General features: G+C 40.0%; 1 protein-coding gene across 1 annotated transcript in view; it reads right to left on the bottom strand.

The window, feature by feature from the left end:
* Positions 1–20,593, bottom strand: part of PCCA (propionyl-CoA carboxylase subunit alpha) — a 357,370-nt gene that overhangs the window by 201,931 nt on the left and 134,846 nt on the right. The window contains exons 13-14 of the mRNA XM_075199966.1: positions 10,840–10,983; positions 10,070–10,144 (exon numbers count right to left, since the gene is read on the bottom strand). Of these exons, the coding sequence (XP_075056067.1) occupies positions 10,070–10,144; positions 10,840–10,983 (219 nt within the window). The remainder of the gene's footprint in view (positions 1–10,069; positions 10,145–10,839; positions 10,984–20,593) is intronic.

The raw sequence follows: 20,593 nt of genomic DNA on the forward strand, positions 1-20,593 counted from the left end.
ACCCGCAACCTTGTGCACGTTTTTTTATTTGGGGTTTCTCACTTATTTTTTCGAGCACTAGGACACGAAAGCACGCTCAAGGCTTAAAAAAAAATAAAAAAAATCTGTGGCATGATGACACATCTCAGAAATTGTGTCCTATGTCCATGTATTGATGCCTATGGAGGTGGCCATTTTCATGGAGACCAAGATTTAATCAAAGACTGACAGGTAAGACAACATGACTTCAGTAATGGAGACAGAAATGTAAAAGACACTTCAGTCTGTAGAGATTCATTAGCTGTTTTTCTTTAACGCATATTTGAGATTCCGGGAGTCTCCCGGGATCTCCCACAATAGATAAGTGGCAGGGGTGGGCTTAATGATGCAAATATGACGTCATCCTAGCCCCACCCCCCTGCTGTAATTGGCCAAAATTGTGACAACCGTTTAGGGGGCGGGGACAAAATGATGCGATTCGTCAAGCCCCGTCCCCGCACACCCACCTCCCTGGGATCTCCCTGAAGCCAACGAGGAAAAGTTGGCAAATATGTGCTAAACTCCGGACACTTTGTGATGTGAGGCTTGAATGCCATATGAAACACTGAAATAGGTAAAAGCAGTGTAAAATACATACATATCTTGATGGGAATTTTCCTAAAATGTATCAATAACTTTTGAAATGCATTTTATACTAGATCATTTCTGCCTATGTTATGAGCAATGATTCATACAAGAAGAAAAAAAGACAGTACAATTCAAAACCAAATATTTATGTCAAGTGCATGTAGTAAGTACACAACAATACAGACAAGATAACCATCAAAGCTGCATAGGCATCATTACCCAGAACAGCTGACCAACCAAACAACCACCACAGCTTTGTGTACATATGCGGTAAATTTTACATAGACCAGTAACAGAGACATATGCAGGCAATAAAAAGGTAAAACACACCACTTAGGAAAATACAGATTAAATCCTTAATTTTCCATTAAGTACACAGTTCAAAGCAAAGGGTTGTTCTCTTCAGATGCAGCAAGACTGCTCCAACAAACAGGCTATGCCAAAACCTGTGTTTATAAAACAACACAGCTAAAACCAAATATGGGTCTCATTGATGATCAATCTTGAGTATAAGTGTACAAAAACTTCATCAATAATAATAAGTCTAGACAGGTTTCATATAAACATTAACTAGTAACATGTTATATTTGTGCTTTAGTACATAATGTAATAATTTTACATTTAGGCAAGAATCCTTTGTCTGACAACAAATCGTCAAGCTCAATCTGCAATGTATACAGTAATTGGAGGCAGATCACAATTAACACTGTAATATTATTACTATAATATTATTATAGTCTTCTTTATACAACGCCTCAAAAGATCTGCAGCGACATACAAGACATTTATAGTAATATACAGCAGTAATGATCCGCAATACATTACATAATACATGAAAAACAAAAGAATGCAAAGACCAGACATACTGATTAATCAAGTTACACACAAGAAACTTGGGGTGAAGAGGATAGAAGGGTGCGGACTTCATCTGCAGATACTGGAGTAAATTAAGAGAAGGTTTATTGGGCTAGCGAGTGGGAGGGGTTACAGTGGGAAGCAGGGGGTGGAGGTAACATCTGCAGAGGTGGGTGGGATAAGGAAAGAGGTGAGTAGGGAGGGGGAGAGAGATGGGCGAGAAGGCACGGATGGTAGGCGATGTAATGCTGTATGCTCAATTTTGAAGATGAAGTTGCTAGAAAATTCGAAAGTAGAGAGCAAGGAAGGGATTGGGAGGGTGAAGGGGAGAGGAGGAAGTTGAAAGCAGCAAAGAGGAGTTTGAAAACTGGTTGGAAATGAGAGCTTTGAAGTAAAAGTGATAGGGCAGAACTGTAAGGGGAGAGACTTCCTCCAGAGCCCTTCCGTGCTACGGGAGCATTTCTGAAAATAGTGAAAAAAGTTTGGAGTGCAAAGGATGGTGATGGGAGAGAATATATTAGGACCAATGGTCTCCAGGTTGCGCCTGGTGAGAGTAACTTTAGGGGATGGGGAAAGTGAAATGGGGTTAGGTTTAAAGAGAGGAGATGGTGGTCAGAGAGGGGAAAGGTGAATTGTTGAAGACTGAGACAGTACAAAAGGTGGAAAATTACCAGATCAAGGGAGTGACCACTATGGTGGTAGGAAGAGGAGGTCCAATTGAAGAGATCAAGGAAGGAGGAGTGGGAGAGAAGTTTGTAAGTAGCAGGGATTGTCTATGGGGATATTCAAGTCCCCTAAGATGAAGGAGGTAAGGTCAGAGGTGAAAAAGTATGCTGCGAGCAAGGTGGCGAAGTGATGAATGAATGGACAGATGGGACCAGGACGACACACAGAGGAGGGCTGGGCAGATGAGGTGGAAGGAGTGTGCCTCGAATAAGAAGAAAGAGTAGGAAGGTTCAGAGGGAATAACTCGGAAAGAGCAGCAGAGGGAAAAAAAGGATTTCAACGCCACCACCTTGCTGGCCCCCAGGTCTGGGTGTGTGCGAGACATGCAAGCCCTTGAAAGATAGCAGTGGCAATGATGGTGTCATAAGGGGATAGCCAGGTTTCAGTGATGGTAAGCAGGTTGAAGGAGCTAGAGATGAAGAGGTCATGGATGGAGGTCAATTTGTTACATACCGACCAGGCATTCCAGAAACCGCAGGGTAGAGGTAGAGAGGGCAGAGGAGAGATGTGGATGAAGTTGTTGGGGCTGCTGGACTGCAAGGGTGTGCCTGATTTTGAATGAGGTAGTTGACAGGGAAAGGGGGTTGGAATGGGACGAGAAACAAAACTAGGAGGTGACTCCCCAGCGGGCAGGGCAAATAAACTGGAGATGGGGCTAATCTGGGGAAACAGTAGAGAAAATTTGTGAATAAGAGGTTTTAGGATTAGCAAGGGAAATGAAAGTAGTTACTACTGTACAAAGATGAGGGACAGGTGAGTAAAACAAAGTGGGACTGTGACATTGCCTTGAGTACGGAGGACCTATGCAAGTTTAAGCATACTGAAAGGTGCAGCAAGGAGGCTGTGGATGATCAATGGGCTACGGAGAGCTTGATAGTCATGGTAAATGGAGCAGCAAGTGTGGTTTGAAGGTGGGAAATAAGGCAGTGCAAAATATCAAAACATCCATATCATAATAAAAGTGTGGCATTTGGAAGCATGGTTGAAAAAGAGTCCAGCAGGAAGTAACCAGGCCATACACAGGACAGATGCATGAGGTGGAGAATAACAGGACTCACAGGCGATGTTGGATTCTGTCCCCATACAGCTATGTTTCCAGGTACAATGTTCCCCTCCTGTTCACCTCTTGGCTAAACCTAGTATTGGCTAACAGCCTATCAAGATTAACAGCTTATGATGAATTGATTAAACAGGATAACAAAGTCATGTGATCAGTGTCTGGAGGTAACCCTCACAAAATCTTGCACTACAAATATAACAATACATTTCTTAAGCCAACAAATAGATTAGAGAAGTAAGCATTCCATTTAACTAAATGTAAATACAGCACATCAGAGCCCTTTACAGATGGTTGGAGCAGAGTTGGTATAAGGTATATATTACAATTTAACTAAATAAAAATGTAGCACAAAGATGGTATGCAGTTCACAACAAATGGCAGTTGCTTCCTTTTATAAGTAGCTTCAAATGAGGCCCTTTCCTGTTCAATATCAGTATCAGCCTAAACGATTACAAAACAAATTTAGTGACTCTAAAAAGGTATGTTAGACATATGTAAGCAAATGGAAAAATATAATTTGGCAATATAAAAACTATAGTCAATATATAAAACTAAATATTCCTTTGAGTTTTTACAGTTAAGAAACTTTCAATCCACAGTCAAAACTGTACTATGTGCCAGATCATTGACTTTCTTTGAGTCACTCTCTTCTTAAGACAATCATTGACTAAAGGCCTAATATCCCTTCTGTAACAGGAACCTTCTATGAAAGACTTGTACGGGCGAGCTTGGAAGGAGGATCTGGGGGAGACTGTGAATAGCGAGGACTGGGAAGAAAGAAGAGTAAACACTGCATCTAGCTCTATCTGTGTTAATATTAAGGAGAACGATACGATGAGCTTTGGAACGATGAACGTTCACAGTTGCAGCGTACATACTAATGCGGTATCGGGCTGAATGGTCGTTTATCGTTTGATTGGCCTGATAATCGGTTGAAAACACTGTAGTGGGTACCCAGCCTTAGTCTATCATCAAAGGATGGGAGCCCTGCGCTACAAACTTTCATTTAAATCTTCCTTTTTCAATCTAATCCTTATAGCCCATCAGGATCAGATCAATCTGGTCCTTTTCCCAATCCATGGACGCAAGCCACAACGCTACCCACAACCTCCTTCCAATTCTATACTTGATTATTGCACTTGTTGTTGATTGCAGTTTCATTGCTTTGTTTTATTTATTCTTGTTTTTTCCCCACAAGTCCATTTAGCATACATTAATTTCAGCTGTACATTACCTCCCTAGGAGCTGCTCTTCTTAACTATTTTATATATTCTATAAGTGCTCATTTTACTTTCGCATTATTATTCAACATTTTAATATTGACACTGGGCCTGCTTCATTCAGGAACATGGGCAAGACATTTCTTACTTAAGGCTCCTGGACAAAACCATGTTGCAATGCAAGGGGTGAAAAATAGTTTTCTATTTTGCACATAAGTTAAATACTGTCTGTTTTTTCATGTAGCATACAAATATCAACTTTAAATTTCAGTGTACAAATAAGCTATCAAGTATTTGTGTGCTACATGAAAAAACAGTCAGTATTTAACTTATGTGCAAAATAGAAAACTATTTTTCAACCCTTTCATTTTAACATGGTTTTGTCCAGGAGACTTAAGTAAGAAATGTCTTGCCTAAGTTCCTTGATTAATCAGGCCCACAGTCTGTAAAGAGCTAATCTTTAAATAAATAAAATCTTTAAAATTAAAAAAACAACAAAACAAAAACACAAATGTGAAAATAAAAATCACTGTACCAAATCAGATCATACATATTTTTATCTAACTTGCATTACTGTTGCTACCCAACTCCTTTTCCTCTCTCGCCATTCTACCTCTGCCAGTCACAACACTGAATTGGCTTATGAAGCAGACAGGGAACCAAACTCCTTACCTTCACATGCAAAGCCCCCAACCACTCCTTTCCACACATACTCCCTTTTTGCCTACTTTGCTCTGTCAATTACCACCTCACTGATTACCTCTTTCCACTCCCGCCTTCAAGATTTCTACCGCGCTGCTCCCAACCTCTTTAAGGCACTCCCATGCCCAATTAGACTATCCACTAGTCTACTAGTCTTCAAACATGCTCTTATAATTAATCTTTTCATTCAAGTCTACCATCCATCCTTCTAACTCGCCCGCCGCATCTTCTCCACCGCTATGTTTCACCCTCTCTGTGTCTGTCCCTCCCCTCTAGAATGTAATCTCACAAGCAAGGCCCTCTCTCCTAGTGTTTTCCTTATGTAATTTTGTATGTTTAAATGTAATTATAGAAAATTGTGCTTTGTATTTTTTTTTTGTCACTTTTGTATGTATTTTATTTTGTCATTTTATTGTATGTACTATTCCCCAATGTAATGTGTTCTTCTCCTCTTTTGAAGTTCACTATATCCGCCTCTTCTCCCCTCTCCACCTTCGTGTTGCTGTCATCTATCATCCCCCTGGCCCTTCCTCCCAATTTCTTGATAACTTTTCAACCTGGCTTTACCATTTCCTCTTTTCTGATCTTCCCACTATAATCATTGGGGATTTTAACATCCTTACCGACTATCCTATTACTACCGCTGCCTCTAAACTCCTAACTCACACTTCCACCTCTGACCTCTGCCAATGAACAACTTCCACCACCCACTGTGATGTGATGTTCACTCCTTAGACATTTTGTTCTCCAATCTCTGTGACATCTCCAATTCAGTCTTCCCCCTCTCTGACCATAATCACCTATCCTTCTACTCTCACTTTACCCCTTGCCCCCCCCCAATCACCTACCCAAAGACGCTTATACACTGCGCCCCATCGACAGCATTGACCCAATCATGTTTGCATCCTCCCTCGAACCCTTACGCGCTCCCACTTCTTCATCATGTTTCAGCGCTGCTGTCTCTCTATACAAAACAACACTCAGTGTTGCCCTTGATACTGCAGCCCCAGCTACATCCCTTTGTCCTCACCAATCTAAACCACAACTGTGGCACTCCCCTCTTACTTGTCTCTTCCAAAAGTGCTCCAGCTCTTCTGAACGCCAATGTTGGAAATCTCGCTCCATTTCTGACTTCATTCTCTTTTTCTATAACTTGTCCCCTCCAAGTTCCTCCACTCCCTCTCTTCCAATGCCTGTTGTCACCTTGCACACCTCTTTAACCTCTCTCACTCCACTGGTATCTTCTCCCGGCCTTCAAGCATGCGCTCAGCTCCAGTATTATCAAAAAACCCTCCCTTCACCCAAGTCCAAAAGTCACTTTTCATTTCTCGTACTTCTCGATATCTCTGCTGCTTTTGATATAGTCAATCATTCTCTTCTCCTCACCACCCTTCCCTCCATAGGTCTTTGCTAAACAGCTCTCTCCTGGTCATCCTCCTACCACTCTGGCCACTCTTTTAGCATGTCTGCTTCCGACTCTTCCCTTTCTATTGAAGTCCCACAAGGCTCTGTCCTTGGCCCTCTGCTCTTTTCACTCTACATCAGCTCTCTCGGTGAACTCATTCAATTATTTGGCCTCCAATATCACATCTATGATGATGACACACAAATCTATCTTTCCTTCCCTGACATCTCTACCGCCTTCCTAAACCAGGTATATAGCTGTCTCTCTGCTGTAACTACCTGGATGTCACAGCACTTCCTGGAACTCAGCATCTCCAAATCCGAGCTCTTCATTTTCCACCTGCCAATGTTGTTATTCCTCCTAATATCTTCCTCTTGGTTGACAATATCACTCTTTCTCCTGTCACCCTGCTGCCTTGGAGTCACCTTTGGATCAGCCCTCAGCTTTACCCCTCATATCCAGTCCCTCACAAAATCCTGCCACTTCCTCCTCCACAACTTCATGAAACTCTGTCCCTTCCTCTCTCAGGAAGCAACCAAAATCCTGGTCCATTCAATCACCATTTCTCGTCTCGACTATTGCAACATCCTTTTCACTGGCCTTCCTGACTCATATTTCTGACCTTTAATTCATATAGAATACTGCGGCTAGGCTCATATTCCTCTCCAATCGCATCTCTTCTGCTACACCACTTCGCAAATCCCTTCATTGGTTCCCTTTCCATTTCAGTTCAAGCTCCTTACTCACACCTACAAAGCCCTTACCAACACTTTTCCACCTCACATCTCTGACCTTGTCTCGAGGTACAAACCTACCAGGTCACTCCGCTCTGCCTCTGACCTCCGCCTCAATTCACCCCTCATTACCTCTTCTAATGCTCGCCTTCAAGACTTCTGCCGTGCTGCCCCTAATCTTTGGAACGCCCTACCCAGTCTCACTCGACTCTCCCCAACCTTCAGTCCTTTAAACACTCACTCAAAAGTCACCTTCTCAAGTTCACCTATCCTACTACCTCCTTAACCTTTCTATCCATCTCCCTTTATTCACCTGCCATCTCCATTTTCTACCAGTTGGTCATCCTGTCTCTCACCACCCCTCGCTCTAAAATGTAACCTCTCGCAGGCAGGGTCCTCTATGCCTATTGTCCCACTTCTGTCTACTGTATGACTCCCTCATACATTCCGTCACGTCTTTTGCTGCACTCTGTGCGACTCCCCACAGCATTATTCACACTCATCTGTGCTACTTATATGTATTCCCTCATCTATTTGTTACTTTCTTCTGTATCCTGCGCTACGTAATCTGTGGCGCCTAATAAATAAATAAATAATAATAATAATATACAGCCTTGCAAACCCTTTTGGCGCCTTAACAATAAAAGAATCTTTGGAACGCTTCTTGTTCCATTTCAATGTATCTGATGCCAGTCAACATGGTTGAAAACTTACTTTCATCTGACAGGGAGCGCATTGTAAACACAAGAGGTTAAGAAGCACTTACGAATGTGTTTCCTCATGCGTTTAGAATGAGTAAGATAATAACATTCTGTTTTGTCATAGACCACATTTATATATGAAAAAACCCCACAAATAAACCATAGACTGAATGAATTTGTAAACACATGCATAAATGTAGGGCAGTTTTTGTTTTTACTTGCGTCTAAATTTGCATTACAAACGCTAGGTTGTACTGTACGTACCCTTAAAATCGTTACTGGGTTGCAAACAGTCCTATCCATGTGTGTATAAGGACATAGAGTATGTATTAGTTCATCTGTCTGTTTCTTTTTTAGCCATAAGTCATATCAATACTAACACTATTTTAATTTTACCTCTCTCATCCTTCTCAAGAAAACTATGTCTGAAAATTTTCCACAATTTCTAAATATCCATGAACTATTACACGGATTCTGACATGACCTATATATACTTGCAATTTATTTATGCAAATCACTACTGGTAATCATAACATTTTTATAGCGTGAGCTTGTGTGCATTTAGGTGTAGCCATGTTTTTATTAAACCATTAAGACGACAGTTAATTGAAAATGTAGTCTAAAAGAGAACCACATGAAAACATAATTAACTTACTTGCAATTAATTCCATGGTTAGACACAAAATAAGCTGCTGACTAACAGTATCTGCTCTAATTTTCATAAAACACCATCAGGCAATATGAAGCAGACCAGTAGCACTATAGGCAATGTCCTCACCACCGCTCTGAAGCCTCTGGCATAATTAAATTGTAATACGTCTGTACTGTAACATACCACGTGAAGCTTTCAGGCATCTCCCACCCTTCATTTTCAAATCACCTCACCCTCAAAACACAACTCCCAGCCCGCCATGTCTACCTGACAAGTGACAGCCCAATCTGATTAAATGCCTGCAAGGTAGGGGACAAGTGGGCCTCCATGACAGGCCAAAAGTGATCACCATGGAGATACATAATTACAGCTGTCAACGCGTCTACTGTCCTGCTGGCATCAATTTGATTGCTCGCAGCAATAATGACAGACAAAGCTTAGTGTGCACTCCCCTGCACCCAATCACTTTATCTATCCCTTGGTCCATTTAGCTGACATGCTACATTCATATCAGCAAATAACGGTAGCACACAGAATATTTAAAGCATTTTAATTGTTTTTTTTTCCTACAGTTAGCTTGCAAGCAGAAATGTTATTACACAAAACTCCTGCTGCAGCATTAATTGAAGCAAGATTTGGTGGGACATTGCCTGTAGGGGGTACGTTTTTGTCCATTATCACTTGCACTTTCAACAGGTCTCACGTTTGAAAACTGCAAATTGCAAAAAACTTGCAAGGGCAAAATGCTTGACATCTTGTTAGCTATTAAAATGTAAAAGAAACAGAGGGAAAAAAGCCAGAATAATTAATGTGCATTTTAATTCAATGAATCTTTGCTTGACGTTCACAAGTGATGTTTAAGCACAACCTCTAATGTATGTTTTCTTTTCTAATATTTAGCAAAACATAATGCCTGTTAAGCCCTTGAAATTTTTGTTCTACTCGCAGGCTTTGAACACAGCATGGAGTCTCTGAGCCAAGAAAGGGTCAGGTCCCATTAGAGAGAATATGGGAAAAACAATTTTAAGAAGTGAAATAAATCACATATCCAATAACATCTTTAAATTTTGAATTCTTCCTGTCTTCCACGCAAGTAATCAGTCTGAGTAATGGTACATACAGATGGTATAGCCCTGTCAGTCTGCAAGTAAACACTGGTTCACAGTTACACCAATTTTACTTTTATTACACAGAAAAGAGACCTTTTTGTTCTTTTTATGCAGAAGAAAATTGTCAGTCTGCTCAACAATGTGACATAGAATCAACAAACTTTGTAATTTGAATGCTGGCTGCTCTACAATATATTTATATCTGTGTTATGCACCATGACCACTAGCAACACTAATGTTTTATTTTCAGCAAAGAGAGTGATCAAGTCAAATTGAGTGAAAAAAAGGATACAACATACCCCTGGCAATTGGTGTGGCTCTTGGTACTGAGAAAGACGACCAATGGAGGGTAGGCCAAAGGATTTGTATGGATCCTAAAGTCATATATATAAAAAAAAAAGTTAAACAAAATAAATGCTTGAAAACCCCCCAATGATGGCATTCCTTTCCCAGAAAGAAATAGGCAAACCACACATGGTAACAAACAAAATAAATTGTCATTGTCGTCATTGTTCCCAAACCTGTAATTTCTCCTTACTAGTTCTAGTAACTACTGACAACAGATACATGTAGAACTATATAAAATGCAACATATATGGAATGTAATAGATTTGCTTCGGTCATTTATAATAGTGCATTTCAGTGAACTGGCAAGGGTGTAGGGGCACCACAGATTTACATTTTTTGTGAATACTAAATAACAAGAGACAGCTTGGTCCTGTGACCTATTGGTACAGCAGGAAGACTTCTGTGCTGAGTGGGAATAAGTATATGTCCCTTACCCAAAATATGGATTTCCCAACAGATTACATGTGCCGTTTGTGTTTCATTAATCTCATACAAACAATTAATATTCCACATTTAAAGATTTATATAAAAGTGTGGGAAACTACGATCTGTTTCAGTTATAGTTGATTAATGGCTTGGTATTTTTTAATATAAAATGGACCCCTTTGAAAAAATGAAAATTCCCACAGACAGCCTAGGTGAAGTCATTGTTTAACATCTATAGACAAAGTGGCACTAGATATAATAATATCAGTGTTCAGCCATTAACACCACTCTTTACCTCAGCGTAGACACGGCATTCGACCGCCCAGCCATTTATGGGGATATCGGCTTGCTTACGTCCGAGAGTGTAACCCTTAGCAACACGGATCATTTCTTGGACAAGGTCCAGGCCTGTAATGCATTCTGTGATGGGATGTTCAACCTGCAATGTCACAATGGTCAATCAAAAGATGCAGAAAAAAAAAGAGGACATTTTATTTATAAAAGTACAAGTTTTTTTAAAGAATTCATTACAAGAACAGTCACTGTTATGTGGCAGCTGTACATGTTTACACAAGTACATTCTAGTGAGCTACCTAATGTGTATTTCATCCCTTGATAGCCAGTTAAATCATTCAAAGGATATAAAACTGTGCATTAATCTTGCAATCTGCTGTATTTTAAACGTACAACATGAGGAAGCTTATCATCATGCTGTTCTGATATACTAAACATGGCATGCACAGGAGCAGCTCAAGATTTCCTCTACAACTAGTCTACTCTAAATCTCAGCTAATCGCCTGCTTTCACTAACCTGTCCTGACAAGCAACCAGATTAGCGTAATCTTACATCAGCGCAGTGTAGCAGAAATGACCAGATGGATCCTTCAGTTTTCGTTCCCTCAAGACTTATGTGTGGAGTGCTTAGCATGCACAGTGACAGAGATGGACTGGAGGCCTCACTCTTATATCAGCAAATTACTGATAACTGTTGTGGAAGATGCCATTGTGAGAATAACCCCAGCCTTTCACACCATGTCTATGGGTAGTCTGCTTACAGTATGTTCTAGGCTCAGAGAATGGTGACTGGCATATGGGTGGCATAAGCAATATCACTAAATCCATAATGCTAATTGCCATCCCCTCCTCCAACCAACCAGGGAACAAAAACTATTTCAATAAAATCTCTTACAGGGGCTTGGTTAAACAACATAATATTAAGCACTTTAAACAGAAGAAGTAAATGCAACTCTACTCAAAGACGGCAACAATTACATTTTCAAATGAAATGGTAAAGCAAAATTATATCACTTTCCAGCAAACATTTCAAATATTTTTATATTCGTATCGAAGAGAATTTGGACTGTATCTGTTATTTGCCTTCTACAGCTATAGAAACAAATGTGTATTGTGCATTTCAGAAACTCTGTATACAATATTTTTTTACTTACACACCAAAAAACTATTTTATGGTATTTGAACATTTGTTTACAAACTTAAATGGAGAGGATTACAAGGAACTATAGCCATAAAAAAAAAAGAAAATCAACTTCTACCCACAAATAAATCAAGAGTTCCTGTGAAGATACTGAATACATTATTAATCATGGATATAGATGTATTCATTTTTTGGGTTAGCATAATTTGAGGTTTTATTCCACAAGGGATTTATATAGCTGCCCATCAAGATGTAGTCTATAGCCCACATACAGCCTGCATCAAGTATCACAAACCACACCAAACAAACACATGCAAGCCAAGGATGAAACATTTGACTTCAAAATCAGATAACGGTTAAAAGTTAAATATTCTAACTTGCAGTTATAAAAACACATTCATATTACTCAACTTTGCAAGCATACAATTATTTATCCCGAGTAATTTGCTAAAAAGTACTTCAGAATCACAAACTTGATTCAGGTTGCAGAGAGATGCCTTAATGTGATTTTAAGGCTGTTCGGTTTTGTTAAAAGAATCATGTGCCCTCTTATATCAAGCACATACTTCCACACATGTCGATGGAGGGAAAAAAAAGTTTATTATACTCTCAAAACTGGATGGAAATGGCATTGGTGAGCTGATTCTGACTGGTCAAACATATCAAACATATAATGGCATCTGGAAAGCTGTATCAAAATTGTGGACATTAAACAATTTACCTTTTGCAGTTTGGAATTACAGGTTAGTTTATTGGGGAGGATGGACCTACAAGAGTTTGAAATTTAAACCAAATTCACTAGCAATCGATAAAAAAAAAAAAAAAAGATTTTTGTCCAATCTGATATCCGACAATTTAAAGACATGATTTCCCCAGAGACTTTGAAAATCTCAGAGCTTTGCCATTCATCTTATCGTATCCATTCATTTTACTAGGGTTCGCAGCATGTGCACTACATGTTAAAGACCCATTTAAAGCTCCATCATTGGAGCAAACTATTGCTAGCCAAATGGCCTTTTTCCATGGAGATATGGAAGACTTTATTTAAGTGGTCAATTCATCACTGCGATTATGCAGAATATTGAAAGCTTACACTGAAATAGCATTAATGTAAAAAATCTAGAGACCAAGGGGCAAATGTATCCAGCTGTGAGTTTCCAGCGGGTTTGAAAAGTGGAGATGTTGCCTATAGCAACAAATCAGATTCTAGCCATCATTTATTTAGTACATTCTACAAAATGAAAGCTAGAATCTTGTGTGTCTGTGCAGGGGAACAAACACTGCTGGGGACCTGGAAACACTACAAGTACATAAATGCAGGATCATTTGGCATACACCCAGCAACTCCAGCAGAGTCCAAATGTCACAATACACCTTAATCCTTAACTAGCTTGTCTAATAATGGAAAACCCTCCCACACAGAGGTTTTCACATTCATTTCACTGGGGTTAGTAGAGCACCTATGGAAACCCCAGCACAATGAATAAGTTTGTACATGCATGGACATTGTTTATTTTTTTTATCTCTTAAGTGTCCAAAACCTTTTTGGGGAGATGTGGGGAGATTTGGAGAACTGGGGCATTATAGGCGATTGCCTTTAATAGAGTAAGTGATTCGGAAATCAACATGCAAATTACAACAATAGAAAACAAATGGCATTTCAGCTTCTGCAAATCGGCCTTTAGTAGACCCCCCCACACTTCCCGTTCCCTAGCATTAGTAGGTGTAGTGATTACTGGTAGTTATCAATAGATTCGTTAAACGATGTTCCTTGAACAATTAGTACTTATTTTACGAACTTCAAACTGTGAACTTTGAAAGTCCAAATGAGCATTGTAAAATAAAAAAATAAAAAAAGATGGAAAGCAAAAACAGGCTCTTTTCTACATCTTCAAATGGTGAAAGGAAGACTTGGGCAAACATCACAGCATGTGAAGGTATATAGCATCTTTCTTATCGTTATAATATGGTGTATGCAGCTCTTATAATGGTTTGCAGCTGTGCAATGCTCAATTCATACTGGCAGCATTATCAAACATTAGACATACTGACTGCATGTACAATTAGCATACATCTGGGCTTAAACCTACTAGACATAATATTGGAAAGGAAAGACATATTGCAGCTACAACACTACATTACCAACATTTATTAATACTACATTTTTTCATATATGAAAATATTTAACTTTTGGTCTGAAGTGAAAATATTTTAAATAGTATCAGTACTATAAGAGAAACAATACCCATACTCCCACTTTACTTCTTTTACACACAAACCATAATGTACAGTTTTGTGGACACAGCACAAAGTCTGTATATATTACAGTCACAGGATGAGCTTATATTTCAGCAAGATAACTAGTGTATCTGGGAGGATTGTGGCACAACTTTTGGATAGAATATATGAGCAATAGCCAGAACAGCTAGAATTTAGGAGTTCAATTTGCAAACAAGATATTAAAATGAGCTACACGGAGTGGACATGAAGTTTTGCATCTGGTGTAAAAGATCCCCATTTTTAGACATTTTAAAAGTCTCCCCAATGGCCACTTGCTTTTCTGAATTTAATAGATAAAGATGGTCAAAAATGCAGAACGTTAATGGGAAGTAAATGAAGGGGGTGTCCAAATATGACAGCAGGCAGTGCTATAACCAGACTTATGTGCAAACCATACATGTTTGAGTGACCATGATAAAATATTTAATGTTAATGCAAATTGGGCAGCACGGATGCTAAGTGTTAGCACTTCTGCCTCACAGCACTGGAGTCATGAGTTCAATTCCCGACCATGGCCTTATCTGTGTGGAGTTTGTATGTTTTCCCCATGATTGCGTGTTGTTTACTTCGGGTGCTCTGGTTTCCTCCCAAAAACATACTACTAGTAGGTTAATTGGCTGCTATCAAAATGGACCCCAGTCTCTCTCTCTTTGTATGTGTGTGTGTTTGTGTGTGTGTGTGTGTGTGTGTGTGTGTGTGTGTTAGGGAATTTAGACTGTAAGCTCCAATGGGGCAGGGACTGATGTGAATGAGTTCTCTGTACAGCGCTGCGGAATCAGTGGCGCTATATAAATAAATGGTGGTGATGATGAATTGTCTGCAAATGGACAATTAGATCATTTAGGGAATTAAACAATTAACATTATGTGAAGGGTGTTAAAACAGATGTCTCCGTTTATTAAAGATGGAGCCAAGTAGCCTATTTTTTAGCATTTTGATTTAATTGCACTTTTTGTATCATTTTCCAAAACAAAATATTTCTGAGGAAGAATATATATATTGTTTCTTAGAAGTGAACAGAAAATAAGAACTTGAAACACATTTCTATGATGATCTTGCAAGTAAAATTAGCAGCGCATGCAACCACACATACAAATAAAACCCATTCTACTCTAAGCATCCATAGACTTCAGCAGTTACACCAGTGCTTTACTATTTTTTGCTTTCATAATTTAAGTCATTCATTTCACTGTGATTGTGCACTACATGTAGAAATCCTATTAAAATGAATGGGCCATTGATATGAATGGCATTAATATAAATATACACACACACACACATATTTATATATTACACACACACAAATCCCAGTGCTTCAAAATGGTAGAGAAAAATAGAAAATATGTACACTTGACTTGAAAAGTAAGAAGGTGTATGTGAACAACAGAGAGCCATCTGTGCGTGAAATAAAGGTTTATATTGCACACTCTTATCTGTTAGGAAAAAAAAAATCCCATCAGTATAACAATATGTGGAGAGAGTGGTCTGTCTTTGCACAGAATATAATGTAAAAGCTTTAATAAACTGCAGTTCTCCTCAAATAATATTATAAAAAACAACAATGTGTACAGTAAACTGAGCATACAATCAACAGGTCATGGATTTGACACTCTGAAAAACGAAATCATGCAAATGAAGGTTCACACTTCCTGTATGTTACATCTCACGGGAAACTCCTGTTAGTCAGAGTTGACACAGGTCTTCCCAGGGCGCGGAGTCTAATGGACCCCCCAGTCTACACCAAGAACCGCCGCAAGGTGGGATGGGTTTTGCTGCAGGAGACCCGCGGGTCACGGTCCCCTAGGTAAGCCCCCTGACGTAATAAACGAGAGGTTAGTAGATGAGGGATCCGGAGCAGACTCTGAAGCAGTAAGCAGAGCAGGATAATTAGCTGAAATAGATCAGCACTGACTGTAGATTCCTGACACGTTTCAGTGGAGCACCGTGTCGGATACACTGAAGCGATACCACAGTAGGAGAGTTGCATGGTCGGATAAACATCATAAGCACAGCCGGGTTGGATACACTGGAGCACAGGCTGCTGAGAAGTCAATGTGGATAGCCATGTCGGATGCACAGAATGTCAGCCGGGTCGGATACACAAGGGCACAGGCAGCAGAGTAGTCAGCAGGATAATCGGGAAGCAGTGGTCAGACAAGGCAGAAGTCATACATAGAGAAAACCCCAGGAGTAGCACAGGATACACAAAGGGAGAGAGCCAGACGCCAAGCTGTAACTTGTTGCTCTGACACAGGCAGTGTGTCAGAGCAAGCAAGATATAGGGGAAAGAATTTAAAATCTCTCGCCTGCATGTCACATAACCACAGCCGCGCGCCACCCGAAAGAACGGAGCATCGGCTGCAATCGAGAACAGGAACGAGGAGAGGCAAGTTCTTTACACTCTATATCGTGACTGAAGTGAACCAATAATAATGACTAAACCAATACTTGTCCAGTAGGGATTGCGCTCTGTAATCAGAAACGGAGGCTGGAGTCAAATTGGGATAAAGTATCTTTCCATGGTATTCCAGCAGCTCAGTTCGTAATATTATCTTCAAACAGAGTTCATATATATTCCACATTATTAATGGCACAGTTCACAAAATTACCCCTAAACAAGGCTCAAGTAAATGTACAGTGTGAATGGCACAGGTCACAATAATTCCCCTGAACCAAGTTAACGTTAATCCAGTTTAAATGGAAAGTACAATTCAAATGGGTATTCAATATTATAGTTCGGTCCACAATGCAGAAATGGTAGCAGGATGTTGAAAGACTTACCCCTCATGTATAGGGTTGTTTGCCCAGAATGTCAGGTCTTCCTCTGTGACTCTCTGTCAGGCATCCGAGGATGCCTGAAGTGGTTACAGAGTGGTTGTGGTCACGGTCAGACCTCGGTGCGCATGTGATGGTATCTGTGAAAACCACTATGTGCTGAAAGCAGTAGTTCAATACAGGTTCGCATTCAATTGATCGATGAAAGCAGTGTGAAACCAACGCGTTTCACCCGATTGATTGGGCTTCCTCAGGGAAAATCATTGATATGACTTGAACTCTACAACATTGTTACTTGTTTTTCCCCACAACAGTACATTCAATAGGTCTCTATTGGTGTGTGTGATCAATGCAAATAGTCACCAGGGACTCCCCTCAACGCCAGCGAGACACATTGTGACCAGAGTGGGAAACCTCTTGTCATTGGCCAAGTGGCTATTGACACTCCTAGTCAATTAATTATTCAGTCACTAAGTGGCAAGGCTCCCAACAAGCAGTTTGTGACATCTCTTATGCTTTATTTTGCCTTTGATCACAACTAATGAAGATTTTCCATGGATAACAAATAAAGCCTGCACTTAGATTACAAATAATGAGTTTTCTTATTGTAGTGGAAAAGTACCTCTCTACTGGGACAACTGTATTATCCTAGTCTCTACAGCCCATGTTGGCTGGGAAGAGTCCAAGCGCATTTCAGTGTGGGGATAGCAGTCTCTAAGAGGATTTTTTGTACATCCTCTGAACCCCAGAGAGGCCAAATCCGTAAGCTTCCAACTGACCAGTTTCACTATAAGAGGAGAATGTGACGTACAAGATTTCCTTGTTAATAGTGGGAGTCCTCTCCTGGAGCTGGATATTTATATAGCTGCAAAATATTACACAGCAATTTACAAAGGATACTTAATCATTCACATCAGTCCCTGCCCCAGTGGAGCTTACGATCTATATTATCTACCAAACACACTCACACTAGGGATAATTTGTCAGTAGACCATTAATCTATCAGTATGTCTTTGGAGTATGAAAAGAAACCCATGTAAACAAAGGTCATTTAAACTCCACACAGATAGGGTGGTCCTGGTCAAACCCATGACTCCAGTGCTGTGAGACAGGGATGTTATTCACTGTGCCACCAAGCCGATTTTAACTATAACAGGTGGGACACCACACTCTTCATTCACTCACTATAGTAGATCAAGGATGAAAAAAAGATGTTTTTTTAGATCTAATAAAGTGCCAAACATTCGTTTGGGGAGGGTTTTATCTAATCAAACTTTATTTGTTTAGATTTTTTTATTATTTTAACAAAATGGACAGGGGCTTTAGGGACCCTCACCCATTATGCTGGGACAATGAGGTGACAAAGTTGCCATTCCTGGGCTCCCAGGTGTGTTCTAGAAAGAGCCCCACTGATTTTCAACGCAGGGCAGGTAGTCTCTGGGTGGGGGATTGTTGGTGGTTATGTTTTGCAGCCTAATATACTCACTCATTCTTGGTGCCCTTAAATCCACTACAGTGCAAAATGTTGTTTTTAGGAAACAAATGTGTGTTGCTATTTCATACCAGTGATGCTCAGCATACTGTTACTATGTGACCTTTATGGATTGCCGTAGGATAATTGCATCATATCATGTATAACAGCAAATATGCACAGTAGGGATATACTCTGCACACACAACTAACCATATATTTTGTTTCCCATTTAAGATACAAAACACTAGTTATAAATAAGTTTCCAAAAGGAGATAATTTACATAATCTTAAAAATAGAAAGATCAAAGTGGAAAAAAAATAAGACACAATGAGGAGGGAATTTTGTATCAGATGAAACATGCACGGACGGAACTATGTGTCAAATTGGGCAAGCTCAACAGGCCTGTTGAATACACTCACATCTTTAAATAATTAAAAATTTAAAAGAACAATTTGTAGCTCTACAAAATGATCACTGAACATTTTTATTGGCCAAGAGTCAGACCCTGCAAAAACAATCTCCACATGCCAAATAGTATTCAGTTTCACTAGAGCCCCCAATATTTTTCTGATGTTTGGTATTATGGGATTTAAACATTTATTTTAACTGCTTTACTAAACAGATCTTTGACTCCTTCAAGAAAATAGTGAGATATCTCTTATCACTCCAATTACTGCATAAGCAAGTAAGATGGAAGATTTTAGCATCAATATGAGGATAAATTAGAATGTTTACAACCCAAGTGAACATTAAAAGATTTTCTTCTAATAAATGTGTTTATTCAATTTATAAATAAATATAAATAAGTTCAATTAAGTGAAGGAAAGCAGAGATGGGAATACCAGACCAGAAGAGGTGTATGAAACAACAGAAATCCAATTTGCTGTCATTTGCCTGAAGATTTGCAAATTGTGGTGAATTTTACAATATCACAGGTAGAAAGAAAAAAGGAAAGAAAAAAACCACCACTCCCACTAGCACAAAAATATGTTTTTATTATTATTTGTTTATAAAGCGCCACAGATTCCATAGCGCCGGATACAGAAGCAAGTAACAAATAGATGAGGTAATAAATGTCAGCAGCACAGATGAGTGTGAGTAATGCTATGGGGATTCACACAGAGTGCAGCAAAAGACGTGACAGGATGTACGAAGGACAGGAAACAGATGTGGGACAATAGGTAGAGAGGACCCTGCCCGCGAGGGCTTACATTCTAAAGACAGTGGTGATGAGAGACAGTAGGACCAACGGGGAGAAAAAATTTAGATGGCAGACGAAGAAAAAGAGGTGGTGGGTAGAATGGTTAGGAGGCGTAGGATAGGCAAGCTTGAAAAGGTGAGTTTTGATTGAGCGTTTGAAGGACTGAAGGTTGGGGGAGAGTCAAGTCGAGTCAGGCCGGATAGGGAGTTCCAAAGATTAGGGCCAGCACGGCAGAAGACTTGAAGGCAAGCATTGGAGGAGGTAATGAGGGGTGAATTGAAGCGGAGGTCAGAGGCGAAACGGAGTGGCCGGGTAGGTATGTACTTTGAGACAAGGTTAGAGATGTAAGGGGGAGAAGTGATGGTAAGGGCTTTGTAAGTGAAAGTAAGGAACTTGAACCAAATTCTGAAACGGATAGGGAGCAAATGAATGGAATTACGCAGAGGAGAAGTGGAAGAGGTGCGGAGGGAGAGAAAGATGAGCCTAGCCGCAGCATTCTATATGGATTAAAGGTCAGAAGTGCGACAGCGAGGAAGACCAGTGAGAAGGAGGTTGCAATAGTCGAGACGAGAAGTGATGAGTGAATGGACCAGGATTTTGGTTGCTTCCTGAGAGAAGAAGGGACCGATTATCGTAATGTTACAAAGGCAGAAGTGGCAGGATTTGGTGAGGGACTGGATATGAGGGATAAAGCGCAGGGCTGAATCAAGGGTGACTCCAAGGCAGCGGGCTTGGGTGACAGGAGAAAGAGTGATGTTGTCAACCAAGAGGGAGATATTAGGAGGGATAGCAACATTGGCAGGAGGAAAGATGATGAGTTAGGATTTGGAGATGTTGAGTTTCAGGAAGCACTGTGACATACAGGTAGTTACAGCAGAGAGACA

This window comes from Mixophyes fleayi, chromosome 2 (assembly GCF_038048845.1).
Source record: "Mixophyes fleayi isolate aMixFle1 chromosome 2, aMixFle1.hap1, whole genome shotgun sequence".
Taxonomy (NCBI): Eukaryota; Metazoa; Chordata; class Amphibia; order Anura; family Limnodynastidae; genus Mixophyes; species Mixophyes fleayi.